The 26,085-nt window shown below is 42.1% G+C and overlaps 1 protein-coding gene and 1 pseudogene across 3 annotated transcripts; both read left to right on the forward strand.

Moving 5' to 3' along the window:
- Positions 1 to 1,558: 1,558 nt before the first annotated feature.
- On the forward strand, positions 1,559 to 12,673 carry LOC123999520 (heterogeneous nuclear ribonucleoprotein H-like). Of its 3 annotated transcripts, none has more exons than XM_046305387.1 (11): positions 1,559 to 1,683; positions 2,809 to 2,916; positions 3,000 to 3,155; positions 3,277 to 3,420; positions 4,805 to 4,943; positions 5,907 to 6,109; positions 6,460 to 6,566; positions 6,679 to 6,814; positions 6,967 to 7,047; positions 7,195 to 7,290; positions 12,046 to 12,673. In XM_046305387.1, exons 2-11 carry the CDS (start codon positions 2,832 to 2,834, stop codon positions 12,141 to 12,143), a joined length of 1,245 nt encoding a protein of 414 aa, XP_046161343.1. In that variant the 5' UTR covers positions 1,559 to 1,683; positions 2,809 to 2,831; the 3' UTR covers positions 12,144 to 12,673. The 3 variants fall into 3 exon arrangements, with proteins under 3 accessions (XP_046161343.1, XP_046161344.1, XP_046161345.1); XM_046305388.1 differs by having other exon boundaries at positions 5,907 to 6,100; XM_046305389.1 differs by having other exon boundaries at positions 12,042 to 12,177.
- A 6,470-nt stretch (positions 12,674 to 19,143) lies between these two features.
- LOC124000520 lies at positions 19,144 to 19,698 on the forward strand (annotated as a pseudogene).
- The last annotated feature ends 6,387 nt before the right edge of the window (positions 19,699 to 26,085 follow it).

The following is a 26,085-nucleotide window of genomic DNA, read 5'->3' on the forward strand; positions in this document are numbered from 1 at the left end:
TCTTCTTAAAATGTGATTTTAAACTTAACTTTAACTTTAACCCTAACCTTAACCATACTCAAACTTATGCGTAAACCCTAACCTTAAATTAAGACCAAATAGCACATTTTTGTTAACATACATTTTTACGATAGAGCCTAGCCAAGTTTGACCTTGGCTACGCTATCTAGTGGAAACCCCAATTAAATGGTTTGCATAAGCTATTCAACGCTCTTCCGTGTTTAACTAAGTAGTGAGGAGAGGAATTTAAGAATATGTTTTTTTCTGTGTGGACACTGCTCATGCTCTCAAAATGTCGGCGGCCCAGAGAATACATGTTTCCGAGGTGAGCAGGACGATTATGAGATGGAGTTGGGAAGAAGAGGTCGAAGAGAATGAGGAAAGCAGAGCATGGATTTGAATTTGAGATAGATAAAAATGGAGATGGGGTGTCGAAGAAGATTGGTGTCAAGCGCCGACAGAGTGAGTAGTGCCCCAGACTGAGTTCTGGTGGTGAAATGAAAGGGAATGAGGGTGAGTTAAAGTCAGGTGGAATGTGTGGTGAAGAGCTCGGAACCGATGCCTGCCATCAATGGGCATGATAAAGAACAATCTGGTCAAGCAAGAGTGAGATTTTTGAAGAATGTGGATCCTTACCTTTTGGCGGATCCATTTGTGGTTTCTGGGTGAGTGGGAAAGGAGTTGGGTGCAGTTGAGTGGGGAGGTGAAGCAATTGATGTTGAAGATTGCTTTCCTTTTGGTGTGACAGACCCGGTGGTGAGTGTGGTGAAACCGAGGAGGCACTGTCAGTCCTTTTGAGTCAGCCTTTACCCGACAACGTCGTGTTAGGATATATCAGTTATCCCATTAGAGCTTTTGTGCAGAGTCCACTGAGCTGTTTCAGGTGCACCGTTTATGGTCATGTCTGCAGTAGTTCGTAAGAGGGAGATTCCTAGATGAGGGAAGTGCGTAGGAGGGCATGGGATAGAGGATTGTGTTGTTTCAGTGGATAAAGTTGTGCTTGTCAACTGAAGGGGTGTCCATGTTGCTGGGGATCGGAAGCAGGTTGAGGTGGCTAGAGTAGTTGTGCAGAAGGTGTCGTATACTGAGGCAGTGAAGAGAGTAGAGGAGGATGGGTCAAGTATGAGGGATCATGAGAGGATCCATGTGAATAGTAGATCTGTGCAAGCACAGAGGGATAGGCCAATGAGTGATATATAATTCAATAAGGTTGGCTTCTTAGCGTTAATGGCAATGGTTATCAACTGTACCTCAGAAATGGAACGTAGATCTCTGGCAGCTGTAGAGAAGTATTTTGGTATTTGGGATTTGACTTCAGAAGAGTTACAAGGTGTGTTGGTGTCCAGTCCTCCCAGGCCTTTGGCATGGTGAAGGAGCAGATAAGGTCAAGGTAGTGGAATGGAGTAGTACGTTTTTAATGAGTGTAGGGTTAGTTAGAAGGGTGTATTTTTGTGTAATTGTTAGTTTTTTCTCCTCTTCCCCTTTTGAATCACAAAGTATGATGGATGTATATTATAGTCCAGCTGGGGGCGGTAATGCAAAATATTGGATGCCAACCCAAAAAATAAGAAGGCTTTGCGTTTCCGGTGGTGCACGTCGCATGCGCTCTGGTGCAGAAGTGGAACGCAAGTCCAGACAGCAGCTATCGCCGAACACCCACTTAATCAGAAAAAAGAAATCGAGGTATATTAAATTTAGGTTGCATTATATTAAAGATGAAAGGTTAGCTAAGTTAATGCATTTGTAAGAATTCATGATTCAAGTATTTATACTTCAGTGTTCTAATTGTAGACTGACGTCGATTACTGGATAAGCCTTGAGGCCTGCGACGTGTTTGTCTGCGTGCCGATAGCATGCTTTGTCTAACTAGCCAGTAACGTGTTTAAGACTAGTGAAGAATGATTGCAAACTATTGTTGCTGGTTTTGTAAATTATTATTCAGGCACTTACATACTTGATAGTTTAGATAACATGCGTCCAAGAGAATAATATCAGAGGCTAACAACTGATAATATTAACTACCTAACTATACTCATTCATTAAAATGTTCGCGAGCCGCCTAGTTGCTTTTCTTTCTTCTAGGCCAGACCATTAAAATAAAGAAATGTTACTGTTTAGTTAGCAACTCAAATGGCTATGCCCATTGATGAAAGTGTTGAATACATTGTTTCGTTTTTCTTAACGTAGTGCCTAGTCTTTCACAAATTAAATTGATTCAGATTCTGCGTGTTTCGATTTCTGCTTTGACGATATTGAGTGATGCGCGCTGGCTTTTCCTCTAAAAACCAAATCCCGGCAGGTGGCGATATTGAGTCGTTTTGTCTTATCATCCAATGGTAATATTTTCAACCGGTGGACCGGTTCGTACATAAAACATTCTCCATTCAGGCTGCAAATACAAGCATTTCGCAACACCCGCGATAACATCTGCTAAACGTGTATGTGACAAATATAATGTCATTTGAAATCTGTAGATTTTCCTAATTTAACTCGATATAATGGTGAGAAGTCGGGGAAACAATGCATACTTTCTTTTCCACCACCATGCTACAGTGTCTATTGCTAGTTCAGGATGTTGTGCATCACCATCTGCTGGCCTTTTGGCTACCCAGATGGTGCATTCCTGACCCATTTGCTGAACCACAGACTACCAAGGAGAACAAAGTCTGGCACTCTTGCCAGCTGGCCAATTTATATTTAGCTACAACCCTTAACTACATGGTCATCTGGCATATGGACATTTTCATTGAATATTAGCCCATCAAGATGTGACTGTATAGTAAGTAACTTGTCGATTCTGTCTCAAAGGGCTGACCGACCATAAACCAACCATGGCAGATGGAGAGGGATTTGTGGTGCGCATTCGTGGCCTTCCCTGGTCTTGTGCTGTGGATGAAGTGTCAAGATTTTTCTCTGGTAAGAACCTGGCTACTTATATTGTTAAATGTAAGGAAGTCTGACCTATTTTCAGGTGACTAAATTGGTATAAAATATTACAGATTGTAAAGTTGCAAACAACGGCACAAGCATCCATTTCACCTACACTCGTGAGGGCAGGCCAAGCGGAGAGGCCTTCGTAGAGCTGGAGTCGGAGGACGACCTGAAGATTGCAGTCAAGAAAGACCGAGAGACCCTGGGTCACAGATATGTGGAAGGTAATTAAGGTTTTGTCTCCCTGTTCCAGTACTGACTGCCTTTTAATGTGTTTGTGCCAACATCGTGTTCTGGGAGAGGATTAGATTCCAAAGAATCCTCACATTCATTTTTTTTCCTCAGTATTCAAATCGAACAATGTGGAGATGGACTGGGTCATGAAGCACACCGGTCCAAACTGCCCAGAGACTGAGGGGGATGGGCTTGTGCGGCTGCGCGGCCTTCCCTTCGGCTGTAGCAAGGAGGAGATTGTCCAGTTCTTCTCAGGTGTGTTTAGTGCCCTTTCCCCCTCCACTCTGATAAATTCTTATGCCTTTGTCACAATAGGCAAAACAAATGCAATTGAAATTGCATGCGACATCCAATCTTGTCATACATCATGGTTTCATAAATGATTTGTTTATCCAACTGTTTGGTAATTCTAACATTAGTGATATAGACCATGCTTGCTGTTCAATTTAGCTAGCTAGCCAAAATGTAGCCTATTTTCTAACCATGTTTTACCACGCTAGCTACCTGACCAAGCTGGAAACGAGATTCGCTAGCTAGTGCAGTTCATGTTGGACAATTACATTTGAAACTGGACAAAAACGTTTGGATTCACTATTAAAATGGCATTTTATTGACTGCCAATCATTTGCGGATTGTAGCAGTACGAACACATTTTTATTTCATGCAATGCAACCAAGTTGCAGGCTGACACTAAGCAACACCGATGCATCTTGTTTTGCAAGCCACATGTATTGCAGCCGATTGCTTCATGTGACACATGCTTTAAGATAATCATCCTTAGTTGATCTCAACATGACTTTGAAAATACACTGCCTGTAGTTCAAGATTTGGCTGAAGGAAAATTGTAATCTCAAAGGTCTCTTGACATTGAATTGGCATCTGAACTCTTTGATATAAACATGATAGTCAAAAATAACTGAGACAGATTAGATTAAAGCTGGATACTTCTGTTTTGGATTAATATTAAAGTAACTGTCCAGTGAGAATCTCACTTTTAAAGGCATGTGTTCATTTTTTGTGGCCAAAGCCACAAAGCTTGTGTTAAAAAATAAATTTAAAAAAACTTCCAAAAAACCCACTTCAAGCCCGTGTATCAAACAGACCATTTTGTAAATGCTTGCGATTTCCTCATATGTTTTTGGCCGAGACGTCGCATTGGCTGAGCTGGCCAATCAGGTGTTTATTTATCTTTATTGACCGGTATACACCCACACAATTTTGCTGTTGGTATGCCCACACCATTCACCACAAAATGTATTTATTTTTACGTAAAGGAAGGCTATTTCACTCCTATTGTAATTAATTATATACAACTGGAAACACTGGGCAGTTACTTTAAATTCAGACTGTCGTACATTCAGCAGTAGCATCACCCAAAACTGGTATAATAACTTAATATCTCCCGAATATTCTATGGATCCCTTCATTTCATTTATGTTCCCAGAATGAAGTACAAAAAAAGTAAGTTAATGGTCAAAATGGTGACACCCATCTGGTTCGCTGTTCATAAGGCTTTTCTTTTTATAGGGTTCTCGTGTCTGATGTGTTTTAATTTTGTTTTAGCAGAAAAAGAGCAACAACACTGAATGGGCATGTCATTTAATGTCCCCCACTGGGGTTATCTGTCCTTGGGTTGAAGGGTTGGAAATCGTGCCAAATGGGATAACATTGCCGGTGGACTTCCAGGGGAGGAGTACGGGGGAGGCCTTCGTGCAGTTTGCTTCACAGGATATAGCTGAAAAGGCTCTAAAGAAACACAAGGAAAGAATAGGGCACAGGTGGGGATGGATGGTTGGCTGGCTAAGCTGCTTTTCTTATGGTATTCATCTGTTGCCACAATCGTCTTCTGTCGTAATGACACATGTCAAGAAGCTACACATTCAACAAGGACATTCATACATGTATCCATATGAGATCATCAACCATAGCCTCGTCGAATTCAGAGATTCACTTATTTTTTGCCCAAAAAATACTTTAGTGCTGAGTGATTGTCCTGGACTTTGTTTTGAGTTTTCGATTGATTACCACTCAAGGTGGTCTGACTTCCACTCAAGGTGGTCAGGAAACACCTTTGGTGGATGGAGAATTCACAATATTTTACTAAACTGGGTTGGATAAAAACACATGCTTTTGATCTACACACCAATCCAATGTGCTAATTTTGGATGTAATTTAAATGTGGCATCTCTTTAAAATAAAATAAAGAAAATGCACCTTGATATCATGGTTACCATTTTTCACTCAGCACTAATCCACAGACCCTCATGTCACACAATGTGTAACTGAGACCCAGTCTTCCTTAGACCATGGATCCTGCAGTCACAAGGAAAGATTTGGTCGTCTGGGGGTCAATGATGGCATTTCTACACTGACAAGTGTAATTTTCTATGGTTCATTCTCTGTTTTTTTTTTTGTTGACTTCTCAGTGCTAGTTTATTTAAGACATCAACAGGAAAATAGCTTTATCGTTCCAGGGGCTGTTTATCATTAACCCTAACAATTAAGAAACATCGATGTTCGGTCAGTAAAAATGCATAGTTTCAGAGGCATCAATTAGTTTCTAGATACTATGATTGACATGCATGGCTGTGAGCAACAGGACGAACATGCTACAGACCTATGTCATTAGTATTGGCAGATTTTCTTTGTTTTGTTTTGCTCCATGTAAAGTATTCTCCTCAATAGCAGTTAAACCTTTTGGGTCCAGGACCCTGGCCTAACGCTTGTCTGTGCGCCTTTAGGTATATTGAGATATTCAAGAGCAGCGATGCAGAGGTGCGGACAAATTACGATCCCCCACGCAAAACGATGGGTGGCATGCAGAGACCAGGCCCCTACGACAGGCCCGGTGGTGGTGGTGGTGGCGGCCGTGGCTACAATGGCATGAGCCGCGGAGGCTCCTTTGACAGGATGCGCCGTGGGGGCTACGGCGGAGGTGAGGCTGGTGAGAATAAAGGCTATATGAGAATAAAGTGCTTTGTCCTTTCCATCTTTCTCCTACACCTTTTTTTCTGGTTTCTGTTCTATCTTCTTTGGAAATCTCAGGTGAGTGGTGATGGGACATGGCAGCAAGGGTAAACTGAAAATGTTTCTTGTGGAACGCATTGGGTATTAGAATGCAAGGGTTTGATTCTTTGGTTCTGTACAGAATGAAACGATTGAAAAATAATTTAGGTTCCAACCTCTGGGTGAAAGCATACTGGAGTTACTTTGAGTTGGTGTATTTCTAATGTTTTCGTGGGTGGAACTATTTGTAAGCTTTCTATCTCTGTCGACTTTCCTAATGACTTATAGGTTCCGATCGTTATGGCGACGGTGGTTCAAGTTTTCAGAGTACGACTGGACACTGCGTGCACATGAGGGGACTTCCTTACCGGGCAACAGAGACGGATGTCTACAGTGTGAGCACCCGAACTAGTTACATAATATACAGTCATCTGTTGACAGTCACTGATGGAAAGGTGAACAATCACTGACTGGGAATGCTAATTGTCTCAATTTTCTCCCGTGTAGTTTTTCTCGCCATTGAACCCAGTGCGTGTGCACATCGAGGTTGGTCCAGATGGAAGGATGACTGGAGAGGCTGATGTTGAGTTTGCCACACATGAGGATGCTGTGGCAGCTATGTCAAAGGATAAAGCCAACATGCGTGAGTCGGCAGTAATTTGATGTGTCATCGCCCTTTACATGATATTACTTTATTTACCCTTCCCGTCTGGACAGTTGCATCCTAAATCCATTGTTTTTTAAAAATCCAATTATGAAGTTTGATGTAACTGCCCTCTCGCTCTTCCTTATCAGAGCACCGTTATGTGGAGTTGTTCCTCAACTCAACAGCAGGGGGCAGTAATGGAGGCTATGGTGGCCAGATGAGTGCTGTGGGTGAGTATTTTCAGTTGGGGATAGATGGAGGTATAAAATGGAATTTTCTGGGCCAACGGGGGTAGTGTTCTTTGTGCAGACTTTGGCATTAATTGGACAAACACGATATTGTTAAGTTATTTTATTTGAGAGTTCTATTTTCCACAGCCAACCAATCTTCCTATGGAGGCAGCCAGCAGATGAGCGCTGGTTACACGGGTGGTTACAGCAGCCAGTCCAGCATGGGGGGATACAATGATTACAGTAAGTGTCAGCTCTCTGCTGCCTGTCACAGGAGGGTTGTTACTATGGCTGTTACGGTGACCTTATTACTGCCACACCGGCGGTCACGTGTCATGACCACAGTCAAATTCCATGTGACAGTTTAGTCACGGTAACTAGGCTTCTCCAAGCTCTGCTGCTGCTGATGGTCATTAGTAGCCTTACCAAACTCGTTAACTGCCTGGTACTCGGCCCTCTATTGTCCTGCTAATCACTCTGACATCAATGCAAATGTTTTCAATAACGTGCAACATTTCTATAGGCTATGCCATTACTTGAGTACAGTTTTGATAGCCTCTATGCTAGACCTATTTATGAACTTTCCTAATATTAAGCACATTGCTTTGCTTTACGACAGGATTATAGCCTACCTGGCTGGTATGAAAATGAACCACAGAGAAAGCGTTTGTATTGAAGTGCATACATTACATGTATGTATTTTTCCCATGCCCCTGTTCCTGACAGGTGCATTATAATGATCCATCCTAAATCCGAACTAATTTCACACTTATAGTATTTAGCAGCATATGTAAAGACAACACAAAATGAAGAATAGGCTTTTGTCACCCATCACACTATCACTTGTGAATGATGTATTATCACTTTTAAATGATGTGCACTTGGGCAAACACCTCATGCCTTAAGTGTTTTTTTCTTTTTCAAATCAGTCACATGCATCATGTAGTCTCGTCCGTAGGCCTATATGTTTGGACAAGGTTTGTTTCAGAACCTAAAGTGGCCAAATAACTCATTAAACGAAGCACATTAATCCGCTTTACAACCGGTGTTGAGCCCAGCTGGCATACGTGCTGCGTATGTGAGTTTCAAGTTGGGGAAGAACTAGTTCACCATAAACATTTACCTTTATAATAAAGCATTACATGCATAGTTGCATCTGCGTTTGAAGTGTTTTCCCGCTAATTGATTGCTTTTTGCAACATTTGTGCCTACAGCCTACTGCCGTGTTCGTATTGCTGGCTTATGTGAAGAAATGGCCTAATAGTTTATCAACATTTGTGCCTACAGCCTACTGCCGTGTTCGTATTGCTGGCTTATGTGAAGAAATGGCCTAATAGTTTATCAACATTTGTGCCTACTGCCGTGTTCCTATTGCTGGCTTATGTGAAGAAATGGCCTAATAGTTTATCAACATTTGTGCCTACAGCCTACTGCCGTGTTCCTATTGCTGGCTTATGTGAAGAAATGGCCTAATAGTTTATCAACATTTGTGCCTACAGCCTACTGCCGTGTTCCTATTGCTGGCTTATGTGAAGAAATGGCCTAATAGTTTATCAACATTTGTGCCTACAGCCTACTGCCATGTTCCTATTGCTGGCTTATGTGAAGAAATGGCCTAATAGTTTATCAACATTTGTGCCTACAGCCTACTGCCGTGTTTGTATTGCTGGCTTATGTGAAGAAATGGCCTAATAGTTTATCAACATTTGTGCCTACAGCCTACTGCCGTGTTCCTATTGCTGGCTTATGTGAAGAAATGGCCTAATAGTTTATCAACATTTGTGCCTACAGCCTACTGCCGTGTTCCTATTGCTGGCTTATGTGAAGAAATGGCCTAATAGTTTATCAACATTTGTGCCTACAGCCTACTGCCGTGTTCGTATTGCTGGCTTATGTGAAGAAATGGCCTAATAGTTTATCAACATTTGTGCCTACAGCCTACTGCCGTGTTCGTATTGCTGGCTTATGTGAAGAAATGGCCTAATAGTTTATCAACATTTGTGCCTACAGCCTACTGCCGTGTTCGTATTGCTGGCTTATGTGAAGAAATGGCCTAATAGTTTATCAACATTTTACGCTAAATGTTCTGATCGGTTGCGTCAACGTCATTGCTTTTAAAAGTGTATTTATTTAATATGATTGGTTGTATTAAATGGGGATCTATTGCACAACGGTCCCAGAGCATGTTTGTAATATTTATTTCTTGCACCGAAGGATAAGTTGACCAGTGGTATACAGTACATTCAGACGCCTTTACTACTTCCACATTTTGTTGCGTCACAGCTTTATTCTAAAGTGTTTTCCTCATCAGTCTACACACAATACCCCATAATGACAAACCATTAACATTTGTAGACATTTCTGTAAATGTTATGAAAGAAAAACAAATCACATTTACATAAGTATTCACACTTGACTCTCAGTACTTTGTTGAATCAGCTTTGGCAATGATTACAGCCTCGAGTCTTGTGGGTATGATGCTACAAGCTTGGCACACCTGTATTTGGGGAGTTTCTCCTGTTCTCTGCAGATCCTCTCAAGCTCTGTCAGGTTGGATGGGGAGTGTTGCTGCACAGCTATTTGCAGTTTTTTTGGTACCCATCCACTCTGTTCCTCGACACAATAGTACAAAAGTTGACCTAGTGCATTTGGGAAGTATTCAGACCCCTTTTCCACATTTTGTTACGTTACAGCCTTATTCTCTAATTGATTAAATATTTTCCTCATCAATGACAAGGCAAACAGTTTTTTAGTCATTTTTACAAATGTATTATAATCCTTTTTTACGTAAGTATTAAGACCTTTTGCTGTGACTCTAAATTGAACTTCATTAATCGTCCTTGATGTTTGTTCAACTTATTTGGAGTCCACGTGTGGTAAATTCATTTGATTGTACGTGATTTTGAAACTCGCACCTGTTTATATAAGGTCCATAGTTGATGGTGCATGTCTGAGCAAAAACCAAGCCATTAGGTTGAAGGAATAATCCGTAGAGCTCTGAGGCAAGATTTTGTTGAACAAGTCAACCAATTTATGCTGCATTGAAAGTCCCCAAGAACACAGTGGCCCCATCAACTAACAAAACCCACCTTAGAGCTGGCCGCCTGGCCAAACTGAGTAATCAAGGGAGAAGGGCCTTGGTCAGAGAGGTGACACAGAACCCAAAGGTCACTGACAGTGCTCCAGAGTTCCTTTGTGGAGATGGCTGTCCTTGTGGAAGGTTCTCCCATCTCTGCAGCACTCCACCTATCAGGCATTTATGGTGGAGTGGCCAGACAGACGCCATTCCTCAGTAAAAGGCACATGACATTCTGCTTGTAGTTTGCCAAAAGGCACCTAAAGGACTCAGACCACAAGACACGATATTCTCTGGCTGATGAAACCAAGATTGAACTATTTGGCCTGGATGCCAAGCGTCGCATTTGGAGGAAACCTGGCACCATCCCTACGGTGAAACGCAGTGGCAGCATCATGCTGTGGGGATGTTCTTCAGCAGCAGGGACTGGGAGACTAGTCAGGGTTGAGGGAAAGTTGAACAGCAAACTACAGAGATCCTTGATGAAACCCTGCTCCAGAGCACTCAGGACCTCAGACTGGGATGAAGTTTCCCCTTCCAACAGGACAATGCCCCAAAGTAGACAGCCAAGTCAACGCAGGAGTGGCCTCGGGACAAGTCTCTGTCCTTGAGTGGCCCAGCCAGAGCCTGGACTAGAACCCGATCGAACATCTCTTGAGAGACCGAAAAAATAGCTGTGCAGCGACGCTCCCCATCCAACCTGACAGAGCTTGAGGATCTGCAGAGAAGAATGGGAGAAACTCTCCAAATACAGGTGTGCCAAGCTTGCAGTATCATACCCAAGAAGACTTGAGGATGTAATTTCTGCCAAAGGTGCTTCAACAAAGTACTGAGTAAAGGGTCTGAATACTTTTGTAAATGTGATTGGTTTATTTTTTACATTTGCACAGTTCTAAACCTGTTTTTGCCTAGGCATTATGAGGTATTGTGCGTAGATTGAGGGAATACAATTTAATCCATTTTAGAATAAGGCTGTAATGTAACAATGTAGAAAAGGTTTAGGCCTGAATACTTTCTGAATGTGCTGTAGGAAGACCTGTTAACTGCGAAACACAAAATGGACGCATGTGCGCACTTTCTGGGGAATCGTTTGGTGAAAATATCCTATTTTCTTCAGCGACGTTCAATTGTTTTCTAAATACCATAAAATAATGCCACTGGAATTCTAAGCAAATCTTTTCAGCTAAATTAGCTAGTGTATCCCACAGCCATATCAGGCATAACATAAGGACAACTCGAGAGTGTTTATAATGTTCTACTAGATCACATCTTTAGACCGGTTTGCGATGGTGTAGGCTATATTAAGTGGATTTGTTAGACTTAGAAACAAAAAATATTTATTAGCCTACATGCCAGTGACTCAGACCATTGCAGGAAAGCCAGGAGATGCAAAATGTTTTTTTATTGTTAATTAACGGTCAATTACCGTGAGACCAGCTTGCTTGATAGTCTCTGGTTGACAGAATTTAATGACTGCCACAGCCCTAGTTAACATTATTAAACCCTATTATTATTATTATTATTTGTTAAACTCCATATCAGATGAGAATAACTCTTGGCCTGACACAGTTAAATATTTGCATCTCTTACCAAAATATATCGCTAGGAAAGTGGAGACTACATAGAACGCCTTCGTTATTGAGACTGTGTCACGTTTGCTAGCAAAGAGATTTGCGGAGACTAAATGACTTAAAATAATTGTTTTGCCCTATGTTTAACCAAGCTTAGCTAGCCAGCTGAAATTGTTTGCATTTTGTTTGCAAAATAGTTTAGAAGACATTTGCTATCTACAGTAGCGTCGCTGTGTCAAAATGTCTCAATGACGTGTCTGCTATCTTGTTTACATTTTACCGTTGTTGCATAGTTTGTTTTGAAGGTAAGCCTGCAACGGTCCTAATGTGGATATTCCTTTTTCCTGTTAGGTAATCAGAGCGGGATGAGCAGCAGTTACTATGGCAGCAGCCGTGGCTCCATGGGCATGAATGGCAGCATGAGCATGGGAGCCGGGTGGGGCATGTAGGAGATCCAGGGGGTTCTAAGCTGTTGGCGAAATTATTTTTCGAGATGGTTACAGATTTTGTACAGATTGGAGTGGTGTAGCTCTAACGTATGAAAGCTGGGGGGAAGATGTTTTTACCCCAGCCTTTCTTAACTGTGTCATTGGAGCCTGTATGTTATGTTTTTGTTTTGTGAATGAGACAGCGCAGGGTGAAGGATTTTGGTTCCACCCTAGTTATACCTGTAGTTCAACTCTGAATGACTGGATGCTGTTTGTGAAGCCACGTGTCCTTTTGTAAATATGGTAATCATGACTGCTTGTTATGACTCCTCGTGAGTCTGCAAAAATGTTCTGCTCCTTTTTCATGGTTCCTATAAACTTGGTTAGAGCCAGAGGGATTTTTATAATGTTAAAAGGGCATGTTGAATTTGCTTTTTATAAACAGGATATTATTTTTGGTTGCTGTTTTAAACCTTGTAATAGATGTCTCATCCCTGCTCACTGTTTTGATTCTGCTAATGGGCATCATTAATAAACATTTATTCACTGATTATTTTTTGTCTCGTCCTTATAAAGCAATATATTTTGGGGCACATTATAGTGGTGTAGGATTAAACAACATGGAACGGTTTCCCAGGTGCAGCTAAAGGAGAGTACTGTAATAAAAAAGTATGCTCAATTGCAAAATAAATACTGCCGTCCCTATATGCCCCATTCTAGCACTGGGTGGCACCTTTTCAGATGTTGCGCTTTGTAGGCTAATCCATTCCAGGGGCCCCTATGGTCTAGTTATGGTGTTAAGCAATGTTGGAGTTTAGAAACACCATTCAGTAGTGAAGGTTGCATACCACCTCACACCTGTCAGAACCTCAAGCTCAGAGTGTTGTAGAAAACCTAGCCACGGCCTACAGAATGCGCACCAGTATTTGTGCCAACCTGTTAATGTGCCCCCCTTGCTTTTCAGTAATCACATCCTGGTCCATGTTTTTTGATAATATTCTATCAACTTCCATCCTCACACATTTAAAGTCTTCAAATTTTTTTTTTTGACTCCGTCATGACTATTAGGTCTACTGTAAAGGATTCATTTATTACAGGATAATGCAGCGAATGTTCTCATGACAGTGGAGGCTACATATTGTCAGAAGTAACATTTTAATGTCCATTGACTTGGCCTATATGATACTGTACATGACCAAGTATGTGGATAACTGCTTGTTGAACATCTCTTTCCAAATTCTTGGGCATTAATTTGGAGTTTGTTACCACTTTGCTTCTAGAACAGCCTCCATTCTTCTGGGAAGGCTTTCCACTAGATGTTCTAACATTGCTGCAGGGACTTGCTTCTATTCAACCATGAGCGTTAGTGAGGTATGGCGATTAGGCCTGGCTCGCAGTTATTCACCTGTCAGCAACTGGTGTGGCTGAAATTGCAGAATCCACTAATTTCAAGGGCAGTCCTCATACTTTTGTATATGTAGTGTATATGCCATGAAATTCATACTTTACAGTTTAGGCTCTGCCTCTGTAATTGAAAAGTGTGGCCATGAATCAGTGGGCGGCAACATCCATAGGGTTGTTGCGCCACTGGGGAATGAACAGTTCTTTTCCAAAATTCTGTGCCAAGCACTGTGAGAGGCCACTTGCTGAGAAGCAGCGACACCTTTAACGGACATATATGGTGCTGTGGAAACGAGTTCAATAGGTTTATGGCGCATTGCGTTTATTTTCAGTAGCTCCAAAAAAACAGCAATGAACATTGTATATCGATTTGTGCTTTTTCTTTTCCATCGATCAGGTGAGTGAGTTGGGACTGTTACAATGTTGCAGTGGTCTGTTTATTTTGGGGGTAGGTTATATTACATAACCCCGCCTACAGTTATAACAACGTATAGGCGAATCATGGGTGTACAGTCGTGGCCTAAAGTTTTGAGAATGACACAAATACTAATTTCCACAAAGTTTGCTGCCTCAGTGTCTTTAGATATTTTTGTCAGATGTTACTATGGAATACTGAAGTATAATTACAAGCAGTTCATACGTGTCAAGGGCTTTTATTGACAATTACATGAAGTTGATGCAAAGAGTCAATGTTTTCAGTGTTGACCCTTCTTTTTCAAGACCTCTGCAATCCGCCCTGGCATGCTGTCAATTAACTCTGTGCCACATCCTGACTGATGGCAGCCCATTCTTGCATAATCAATACTTGGAGGTTGTCAGAATTAGTGGGTTTGTGTTTGTCCACCCGCCTCTTGAGGATTGACCACAAGTTCTCAATGGGATTAAGGTCTGGGGAGTTTCCTGGCCATGGACCCAAAATATCGATGTTTTGTTCCCCGAGCCACTTAGTTATTACTTTTTCCTTAAGACAAGGTGCTCCATCATGCTGGAAAAGGCATTGGTTGTCACCAAACTGTTCCTGGATGGTTGGGAGAAGTTGCTCTCGGAGGATGTGTTGGTACCATTCTTTATTCATGGCTGTGTTCTTAGGCAAAATTGTGAGTGAGCCCACTCTCTTGGCTGAGTAGCAACCCCACACATGAATGGTCTCAGGATGCTTTACTGTTGGCATGACACAGGACTTATGGTAGCGCTCACCTTGTCTTCTCTGGAGAAGCTTTTTTCCGGATGCCCCAAACAATCGCAAAGGGGATTCTTCAGAGAAAATGACTTTACCCCAGTCCTCAGCAGTCCAATCCCTATACATTTTGCAGAATATCAGTCTGTCCCTGATGTTTTTCCTGGAGAGAAGTGGCTTATTTGTTGCCCTTCTTGACACCAGGCCATCCTCCGAAAGTATTCACCTCACTGTGCGTGCAGATGCACTCACATCTGCCTGCTGCCATTCCTGAGCAAGCTCTGTACTGGTGGTGCCCCGATCCCGCAGCTGAATCAACTTTAGGATACAGTCCTGGTGCTTGCTGGACATTCTTGGCGCCCTGAAGCCTTCTTCACAACAATTGAACCGCTCTCCTTGAAGTTCTTGATGATCCGATAAATGGTTGATTTAGGTGCAATCTTACTGGCAGCAATGTCCTGGCCTGTGAAGCTCTTTTTGTGCAAAGCAATGATGACGGCACATGTTTCCTTGCAGGTAACCATGGTTGACCGAGGAAGAACAATGATTCCAAGCACCACCCTCCTTTTGAAGCTTCCAGTCTGTAATTCAAACTCAATCAGCAATGACAGAGTGATCTCCAGCCTTGTCCTCGTCAACACTCACACCTGTGCTAACGAGAGAATCACTGACATGATGTCAGCTGGTCCCTTTGTGGCAGGGCTGAAATGTAGTGGAATGTTTTTTGGGGATTCAGTTCATTTGCATGGCAAATTGCAGTTTATCTGATCACTCTTCATAACATTCTGGAGTATATGCAAATTGCCATCATACAAACTGAGGCAGCAGACTTTGTGAATACTTATATCTGTTTCATTCTCAAAACCTTTGGCCACGACTATATATTCTAGGAATATATGATTATTGTAAAGATAATATGATTGTAAAATAGGTGTATATTCTAGTATTAAAATGTAAATTAACTGGAGTCAGAGCATTTGTTTGCTTTGACTATTTTTGCTGTCACTCGGGAGGGATTACCTTTTGTGGCTGCGTTCAATCTTATTCCCTAGTAGTATTCAAATAAAAGTCCCATGTGTGTCTCCAGTGTCTTTCAGGCTATCCAGTGGTGCCTCTGTCAATGCCATTGAGGGGTATGAAGGTAAGTCCCTGCCCAGATATCTGTGGACAGTCTCCTCCACAATGATAACAAAATAACACAAACGGGTAGAATATGACAAGGAGGAATACTATTATGAACATGGTGAAGATGACCATCTGTCTGGGGATTATGAAATGCACTTTCCAAGAGGTACAGTAGGTTACCACAGTTTATATATACTGTACGTATTCATCAGCCTCTCTGAAACTGGAAACTGTTTGCAAAGATTCACATAGTTTAGCAATAAACCTATTTACAATGTAAAAGGACCATATACACTGAGTATACGAAGCAAAAAGAACCATTTTCTAATATTAAGTTGTACCCCCCCTTCTCTCAGAACAGCCTCAATTTTTCAGGGCATGGAATCTAGGTGTCGATAGCTTTCCACAAGTTGGCTGGATGACCTTTGGTCTGAGGACCATTCTTGATACACCTACTACCATACCCTGTTCAAAGGCGCATACATGTTTTTGTCTTGCCCTTTCACCCTCTGAATGGCACACATACACAATCCATGTCTCAATTGTCTCAAGGCTTAAAAATCCTTCTTCAGCCTGTCTCCTCCAGCTCATCTACACTGAGTGAAGTGGATTTAACAAGTGACATAAATAAAGAATCATGGATTTACCTGGTCAGTATATGTTATGGAAAGAGCAGGTGTTCTTAATGTTTTGTATACTCAGTGTATATTATATAAAAACATTGTACATTACTTTACTTTCCTCTCCCGCTCATCTCGTGGCATTTTCCACCAAACTGAAAGTTCTGCCCGTGGCTCCTTTCACAGGCAAGAGAAGGGAGGGCAATGGTAAGAAGAGGAACCACTGTCAGAGGAAATATAGGACTACTGCAATCATGGGGTCTGACAATACCTGCATGTGAGCCCCATCCGCTCATTTAGCGCATTATATGTATTTTGTTAGACACCCATCATTGCGTCTTTGTGTGCGCAGAGGGGTGTAGGAGTGACTCTGACATTGGGGGTTGACACATTTTGCTCCTCGGGTCTTGGTGTATGCCCCCAAATTTTTAAATGCTCATTTCTATTACCTTTTGAGAAAAGGATATAGACAAAACTTAGAAATGGGCAAATGTACACTGCAAAGGGGTGGGCTTTGCAGAGGGGCACTTGCTCTGATACAGTCCAAGCAGTCTTATGGCCATTCATACTGTACTGAATACTAGTGTGACTGATAATGTGGATATATTCAATTAAACAACCACTTTGTACTCTTTCTGCTACTGCATAATACATTTCCAAGTATTTTTCTCAATTCCCCTGTCATGTTCTTACTACTGCTGCTCTACATACTGTATGGTTTGAAACTTAACATAATATTTTCAATTTATAGTTATTATACTGTAATAATCAGCAGACATAGTTAATAAAAACTGTTTTAATAAAAAAGTAGGCATGAAAGGTCAAACTGAAATTAATCTCCCAGCTACACAATTATCAAAAATAAAATATAATCACGGCTATCACGATCATCGTAGTGACGAGACCAAAGCGCAGCGTGATGTGAATACATCTTTTTAATGAAAGACGAAAAAACACGAAGTACACTAAACAAACAAAATAACAAGACGAATGTGACCGCTATCAAAACTGAGTGCAAACATACAACATCACATAGACAATAACCCACGAAATACCCAAAGAAGATGGCTGCCTAAATATGGTTCCCAATCAGAGACAACGATAAAGAGCTGCCTCTAATTGAGGACCAATCTAGGCAACCATAAACATACATAAACACCTAGATGGTAAACAACCCCATAAACCTACAAAACCCCTAGACAGTACAAAAAAACCCTGACCTAATCAAAATATATAAAGAAATCAAAGAACACTCAGGTCAGGGCGTGACAGTACCCCCCCACAAAGGTGCGGACTCCGGCCGCAAAAACCTAATCTAAAAGGGAGGGTCCGGGTGGGCCTCTTTCACTGCGGTAGCTCGGGCCCCGCTCTACCTCAGTCTTGGTCCACTTAGGTGCGCCTCATGAGCGGGGACCCTCGCAGCGGCCCCCCCGAACTGAAGATCATCGTAGAGAGCACCACTGGACGTAAAGGCACCTCTGGCGGCTCCGGACAGGAGGGCGGCTCTGGCAGCTCCTGGCTGGCTGGCGACTCAGGACAGACGGGAGACTCTGGCGGCTCAGGACAGACGGGAGACTCTGGCGGCTCAGGACAGACAACAGGCCCACAGTACAGGGGGCTGAACCTAATCAGAATCAACTGTCAATTGACACCTGAAACCCCACCTCTTTAAGGAATACCTAGGATAGGATAAAGTAATCCTTCTCACCCCCCCCCTCCCCCCCCTTAAAATATTTAGATGCACTATTGTAAAGTGGTTGTTCCACTGGATGTCATAAGGTGAATGCACCAATTTGTAAGTCGCTCTGGATAAGAGCGTCTGCTAAATGACTTAAATGTAAATGTAAATTGCCAGTGGCCTCCTAAAGTAGAAAGCAGACAAGAGATTTGTTTCATGTCAAAGAGACACAACTTGAATATCTGGGATATTTTTAAAACATATAACCCCAAACTTTCAGAAAATTGTATCACAAGGATAGTCTGCACATCTGGCACATCCTCAAGGATGTGTTGTTTCTAAAAATTAGGAACATTGGAATATAAAATAAACTATTGTTAGACATAAAACGTAGCAAGATTGCTAATACTAGCAAGCTAGGTAGCAAAAGTCGATCGCTTAGCAACAGTTACTAAAGTTAATATTAGCTAGCAAGCTAGCTACAACATCTCTAGCACAAGCATTTTTGCCAAGTCTGAATGATAGAAATACACAACATTTCGCAAATTATAATGACATTGTTAAATGTAGTAAAATAAGAGTTTTAAACTCCACAAACCCTCTTCGAAGTCGCTGTCACTGTCGATGATCACAAACCCTGCAAAACAGAAAAAGACAAGAAAAACAAGCCACAAATTAATTTGAACAACTTGTTGATGCAGTAGGCCGCCAAGCACTCTCTCCGCCAGTCTTGAAAAGCACCCAGGCATTTTCCAGTTGATTGTTCTCAGGTCTCAAAAATCAAACTTGTCAGCAGCAAACTGAAGTTGTTGTTTTTGCATAGAAAGCGTTCCATAGAACGTCGGTTAGATGTCTCTTGGCAACACACGTTCGAATATGATTGTTTACAAAATTGACTGTGTTGCCATAGAAATGAGTTTGGAATTCTATGATTCCCTTTAGAATCCGTTAAAATTGCTTGTCATCATTCTAGTGACGTCAACGTGCTCCTTTGTAGCTCAGTTGATAGAGCATGAGGTATTGCAGTCGAAGCAGTGTGCGTTGACGTGGTTTGTGGTGTTGATTAGCTCAAATTTCAACATGGTCGAGGCATTCGTTGGAACTTGGAAAATGACTTCCAGCGAGAATTTTGATGAATATATGAAGGCAATAGGTGTGGGTTTTGCTACTCGGCAGATGAGGAATATGGCGAAGCCCAATTTGCTGTTCAGCATCGACGACGGTGTAATATCAATGAAATCCCAGAGCACTTTCAAAACCACAGAGGCCAAGTTTAAATTGAATGAATAATTCCACGAGTTGACAGCAGATGACAGGAAAACCAAGACTCTGATGACCTTTGAGAACGGAAAACTGGTGCAGAAACAAACTTGGGACGGCAAGACTACCACGCTCGAGCGGGAGTTGCAAGATGGAAAATTGATTGCGAAATGTGTAATGGATGATGTGGTGGCCCTGAGGACCTATGAGAAAGAGGTGTGATTCCAGCCTGCTGAATTGAAGACCCCCACCAGCAAATAAAAAAATATGCATGTTATCTGTTCAATTACCTACCATGTTAAATTCACTGACTCAATTGGTACCAAAATCCCATGAAGCTTTGAATAAAGTCAGTTCTGAAAAAAAATATAAAAAAATAAAGATAGAGCATGACGTGTTGCAAACATTGCTAAGAAGATAGATAATGATTTCAGGGATGAAACTGAGATAATACTGTATTAAAAGCCTCAAAGGACAATAGGTCCCCTGGAGATGATGGTTTAATAAGCGACTTTTATAAAGCATTCAATGATAAATTGATTCATTTCATTCTTGCTATGTTTAGAAAATGGGGAGTTACCGGCTTCCTTAAAGCAAGGTGCAATTACTTTGAATGGCATTAAATACACATTAAATACCATCCCCTTTAGGTTTGTTGAACATGAGTGGAATTGAATCTCCAGCACACGGGTAGCGCTAAAGACGTGTGAGTATAACTTTTCCAGGTGAGTTGAACCTGCCTGTGGGTGGGGATTTTCCTGGGAGGTCTACTGATGAAGCCCAACTGTCTTTCAACACCTCCATCATGGCCTACCTCCTCCTCCCTCTGCAGTCTGGCACTAAGTGTGACAACGTTCAGGTGGCTGGTCTGACCTTGTCCTTCAATGGGTAAATATGACATCTGATTGATTGGTTGGTTGGTGGGTGGGTTGATAAAAGGTTACAGGTTACGGAAAGAACATGGTACCAATACTATTAATGTACTGATTGTACAACACATTCACAGTGATGGTGGCCCATGTTGACTCCAATGCTTCCCCCCGTTGTGTCAAGTTGGCTGTATGTCTTTTGAGTGGTGGACCATTCTTGATAAACACGGGAAACTGTTGAGCGTGAAAAACCCAGCAGTGTTGCAGTTCTTGACACAAACTGGTACCCCTGGCACCTACTACCATGCCCCGTTTAAAGGCACGTAAACATTTTGTCTTGCCCATTCACCCTCTGAATGGCACACATACACAATCCATGTCTCAATTGTCTCAAGCCTTACAATAAAAAAAAAACTTTCTCCTCCTCTTTATCTATACTGATTTAACTAGTGACATCCAAAAGGGATTATAGCGTTAACCTGGATTCACCTGGTCAGCATATGTCATGGAAAGAGCAGGTGTTCTTAATGTTTTATACACTCAGTGTAACTCATTGGCACTGAAATTAGTTATTTTCAACCATTAACTGGGGCCTTGTTGAGGCCTTATCTAAGTAAGTAATTGCTGATTGACAATAAAGTATTATTTTGATGTATGGAAAAAATATGGTATGCAATTCATATGTAGAGAAGGTTCTCTCTGGTAGTTGTTCAATATGACTTCAACTTTTACAGGGCACTCTGGTAAAATATATGTTTAATCTCAGTGTGACTCCCTGTTTAAATAAAAGTTAAATCAAAATTAAAAAACATCAACACAAACACAGGATATGGGGTACACATGGTATCACATCATTACATACTTGGCCCTACTGCACCTGCATTCTAGCACCATTCCAGCATCTGGAATTAACTCAACATGTTTGAGGTGAGGGATCAATACATGTGGGGGAAAAGGTGGCTGTCGATTGTATGATTCTGATATGTACAGGTAAGTTCATTGTGTGTGTGTGTAGGGGGGGGCGTCCATGTTTGTGTCCGTACTCTGAGATGTGTTTGAATATGAATGAGCAGCAGTATTGTGATGTGTCCTATCCTGTCCTTGCAGAGTGATCTTCCTTGGCCTCATCACATGTCTCAGTGGCTCCTCCTTAGGAGGGATGGGGACACCACCATGGGCTGATTTCAAGGTTTTACTGCTAACATACAAAGCATTACATGGGCTTGCTTCTACCTATCTCTCTGATTTTGTCCTGCCGTGCATACCTACACGTACCTACGGTCATAAGACGCAGGCCTCCTAATTGTCCCTAGAATTTCTAAGTAAACTGCTGGAGGCAGGGCTTTCTCCTATAGAGCTCCATTTTTATGGAATGGTCTGCCTACCCATGTGAGAGATGCAGACTCGGTCTCAAACTTTAAGTCTTTACTGAAGACACATCTCTTCAGTGGGTCATATGGTTGAGTGTAGTCTGGCCCAGGAGTGTGAAGGTGAACGGAAAGGCTCTGAAGCAACGAACCGCCCTTGCTGTCTCTGCCTGGCCGGTTCCCCTCTTTCCACTGCGATTCTCTGCCACTAACCCAATTACAGGGGCTGAGTCACTGGCTTACTGGTGCTCTTTCATGCCGTCCCTAGGAGGGGTGCGTCACTTGTGTGGGTTGAGTCACTGATGTGATCTTCCTGTCTGGGTTGGCACCCCCTCTTGGGTTGTGCCGTGGTGGAGTTCTTTGTGGGCTATACTCGGCCTTGTCTCAGTAAGTTGGTGGTTGAAGATATCCCTCTAGTGGTGTGGGGGCTGTGCTTTGGCAAAGTGGGTGGGGTTATGTCCTTCCTGTTTGGCCCTGTCCGGGGGTATCATCGGATGGGGCCACAGTGTCTCCTGACCCCTCCAGTCTCAGCCTCCAGTATTTATGCTGCAGTAGTTTATGTGTTGGGGGGCTAGGGTCAGTTTGTTATATCTGGAGTACTTATCCTTTCTTATCCGGTGTCCTGTGTGACTTTAAGTATGCTCTCTCTAATTCTCTCTTTCTTTGTCTCTCTCGGAGGACCTGAGCCCTAGGACCATGCCTCAGGACTACCTTGCTGTTCCCAGTCCACCTGCCGTGCTGCTGCTCCAGTTTCAACTGTTCTGCCTGCGACTATGGAATCCTGACCTGTTCACCGGACGTGCTGCCTGTCCTAGACCTGCTGTTTTCAAATCTCTAGAGACAGCAGGAGTGGTAGAGATACTCTTAATGATCGGCTATGAAAAGCCAACTGACATTTACTCCTGAGGTGCTGACTTGCTGCACCCCCGACAACTACTGTGATTATTATTATTTGACCATGCTGGTCATTTATGAACATTTGAAGATCTTGGCCATGTTCTGTTATAATCTCCACCCGGCACAGCCAGAAGAGGACTGGCCACCCCTATTAGCCTGGTTACTCTCTAGGTTTCTTCCTAGGTTTTGGCCTTTCTAGGGAGTTTTTCCTAGGCACCGTGCTTCTACACCTACATTGCTTGCTGTTTGGGGTTTTAGGCCGGGTTTCTGTACAGCACTTTGAGATATCAGTACGAAGGGCTATAAAAATACATTTGATTTGATTTGACAGACCCCATACTCATCGCTAGAGATCGAACTTCAGACTCCCTCCAAAACCACTGAACCCTTCAACACACCGAAAGAGATTACGGCGCACGCCCTTAGAGGGAGCCGGAACAGGATAACTCCCTCCACCCTCACAAATACACAGAGGAGGAGGAACTATCAAACACCCAGGGAGAGAGAACGAGTGAACTCAGTCGAACACAGTCAGAAAGAGGAGTTGGAAGAGGCATTAGATAGAGGAGGAGGTTACCCCAGAGGCCATTCCTCCTGTTCATGTGAGCAAGAAAGAGCAGAAGGCTTCTGATCAGCCAAATGGCAGGCAGAGGGAGAGGTCATAGTGATTCACACCCACAGAGAGAAAGACAACCCACACCCTCTTGGTTGAGATGAACTGCACAGAGGTAGAGGCAGAGGGCCTTTAGGGCTAGCCAGTCAGCCTGCCTGCTCTGAAACTCAATTCAATTGTATTTAAATTCATGTTCATTAAATATTTTTATTCAAGAATTGAAAAGTCCCATTTACTTAATGATCATTTTTCACTGTCTTCAACCCTCAAGAACCAGGGTGAGTCTCGGTCACCCTTTTACTTGGCAAACACAACTTGCATATCGTCATAGACTAGGCCGAAACTTTAATCTTTTAACCTTGCCTGAATCAAACAATGTTTTTTTTTTTATAGTGAGCAAGAGTTACGCTTTTTCCTTTTCTATGATGATGATCATATTTTTGGCTGCACCTCAACTCAACGTTGGTTGAGCGCCCTCTATTTTTTTGTTGTGAAATAATACTTTTTTTCAATGTACAAAGTAAATTATTAAAAGCATTAATATTGGGATGTTTCCCACTTATTTACACAACCTACTCCACACTTGCAAAGTGAAAGTTTATAGAAATGTTCTGAAGTTAAGTAGTAAACAGAAGAAAAGCAGAAAAGAGTCCAAATATAATGTGAATAATTTAATGGTCTATGGTTCAATCCCATTTCTGAAGGTCCTTGTGACAGGCTCAGCAGCACACTGCCCTCCAAAGCCTGTAATATAATTGCCGGACTGCCCCTTTCCTGGCATGGAACATCCAGTGTAACGTCCTTGGTGACGTGTGAGGTGACATCTGGGATGACCACAGCAACATCCTCTGGAAAGGGAAAAAAAAGGAACAAAATGTAAACGAATGCAAACCATAGCTTCTAAACACTGGCCAGTTGAAAGGTTCTGCTAAGATGTCATGACAAACGGCACCTGTCAGAGTGCTCTCTAAGTGTTACTCACCTGCTTGGATGTCAGCTGGCAGAGTGTCGAAGACGGTCATTGTGAGAGTCCTTTCTTCAGGTGTGACGTGCTCAATCAATCCTATTTATTTGTACTGGAATTTTATATATTTTTTCTCTGCTGCTACTCGTGTTTTACAGAAACACGTTTGAGTGGGTTTTCTACAGTCTGGCCCATGTTGACACAATATGGAGAATGCATAGGCTGCAAACCAGCATGACTATCACGCATCAACTATAGACGAGTTTCACTAACTACTGCAGTTTGGAGTTAGGTTGATGTTAGAGGCTACTGGAGGAAGTTATGGGGCATACTTGAACTCTTTAAGGGAACATGAACCTTTCTACTCTCCAATCAAATTCTACGAGATGGGTTTTTGAATGCAGTACTGTATTTTCATTGAAATGGCAGATTTTTATGATTTCACACAAAAATGAATGTAATGCTTCCCACAAATATATTATTTTACTATTTTGTTTCAAATGGTCCCTCAGACATGCATATTTTTGTATGATTGAATACATGTTTGAATCCCAATACCTTGATATTTTGAAGTTCATTTTAGTCCTCCTCCTTGCATGTTTTGTTTCATACCTGTGCCTTGGAGAAAACAACTATAGCCCTCCAAGTCTAATACGCTATACACACCAGCAGCCTACAGTGTTAACTTATTGAGAATGTATATCATTGCATTTAACATTCAAACTTCTTTTGAACTCTTCAGATCTTAACCGGATCAAACTGTAATGTTAATAAATTACCCGAAGTCAAACTGGTTTTGGTGTCTTAGACACAAAAGGTTGATTTCTCCTCATAGTAAAAACACTGTTTCATGGTTTGGACTAAAAATACTGGGTATTTGTTTCGTAGAACTTTGTATTGCATTGAAAATTGTATTGCAATAACAGGTGAAGTGCTTGTTGAAATCATGCTGCCTTGCTGCTCATTCCTTAAAGTACTATTACCAACGAATACCTGTTTGTCTGTAGCCATAGCTGTTCTTAACCTTTTCAACTCTGAGGCCCTCTGGTGGCATTTTATAAACGATGCATAATATTGTATCCTGCCCTCATAAAGTACATTTCGGTCCTTACAGAAACATGCTTAGGGAAAGGGAAAGGGGAATACCTAGTCAGTTGTGCAACTGAATGCATTCAACTAAAATGTGTCTTACGCATTTAACTCAACCCCTCTGAATCGGAGATGTATGGGATCTGCCTTAATCGACATTGACGTCATTGGCGCCCAGGGAACAGTGGTTTAACTCCCTTGCTCAGGGGCAGAACGACAGTTAAGTACTGTTAGAAAGCTAAGAACTGTGGGATCCATTGTCAGAAACAATGTGACTATTACAGAGCCTGAGATATGGAGTAGGTCCCAATTGTCAGTTGTTGGGGAATAAGAGATTTGAAAGTCTAGGTTCGACATAAAATATGTAACCAATTAATCGCTCTAAACATGTGCACATTTCCATAGGAACATAGCCATTTTAAAAGTGCGGGGTTTGTGCAACGCTTTTCATTTTACAGAATATACACATGAGAAGAAAGCTGAAGTCTCTATCCATACATTGATGTAAATATTCCCTTGTCTGATTCCCAGTTCGTACACTAGTTAGCAGTAGGAGATCACATGACTTCTCTTGGCCACTTGAAACCAGTTGCATCTGGATCCTGTAATTTCCTAATGAGCTGCCCCCAGGTGGTGAGGGTAGGCAACAATTTGTAACTGGATCCTGGACTTCCTGACAGGCCGCCCCAGGTGGTGAGGGTAGTTAACATCATATCCGCCATGCTGACCCTCAACACGGGGACCCCTCAGGGGTGCCTGTTTAGTCCCTTCCTATACTCCATGTTCACCTGTGGCTCCAATACCATCATTAAATTAGCCAATGACACGATTGTGGTAGGGCCTGATCACCAACGACGATGAGACAGCCTATAGGGAATTTTTATAATTTGTTTATTGCTTAAA

The sequence above is a fragment of the Oncorhynchus gorbuscha genome, linkage group LG16 (assembly GCF_021184085.1).
Source record: "Oncorhynchus gorbuscha isolate QuinsamMale2020 ecotype Even-year linkage group LG16, OgorEven_v1.0, whole genome shotgun sequence".
NCBI lineage: Eukaryota > Metazoa > Chordata > Actinopteri > Salmoniformes > Salmonidae > Oncorhynchus > Oncorhynchus gorbuscha.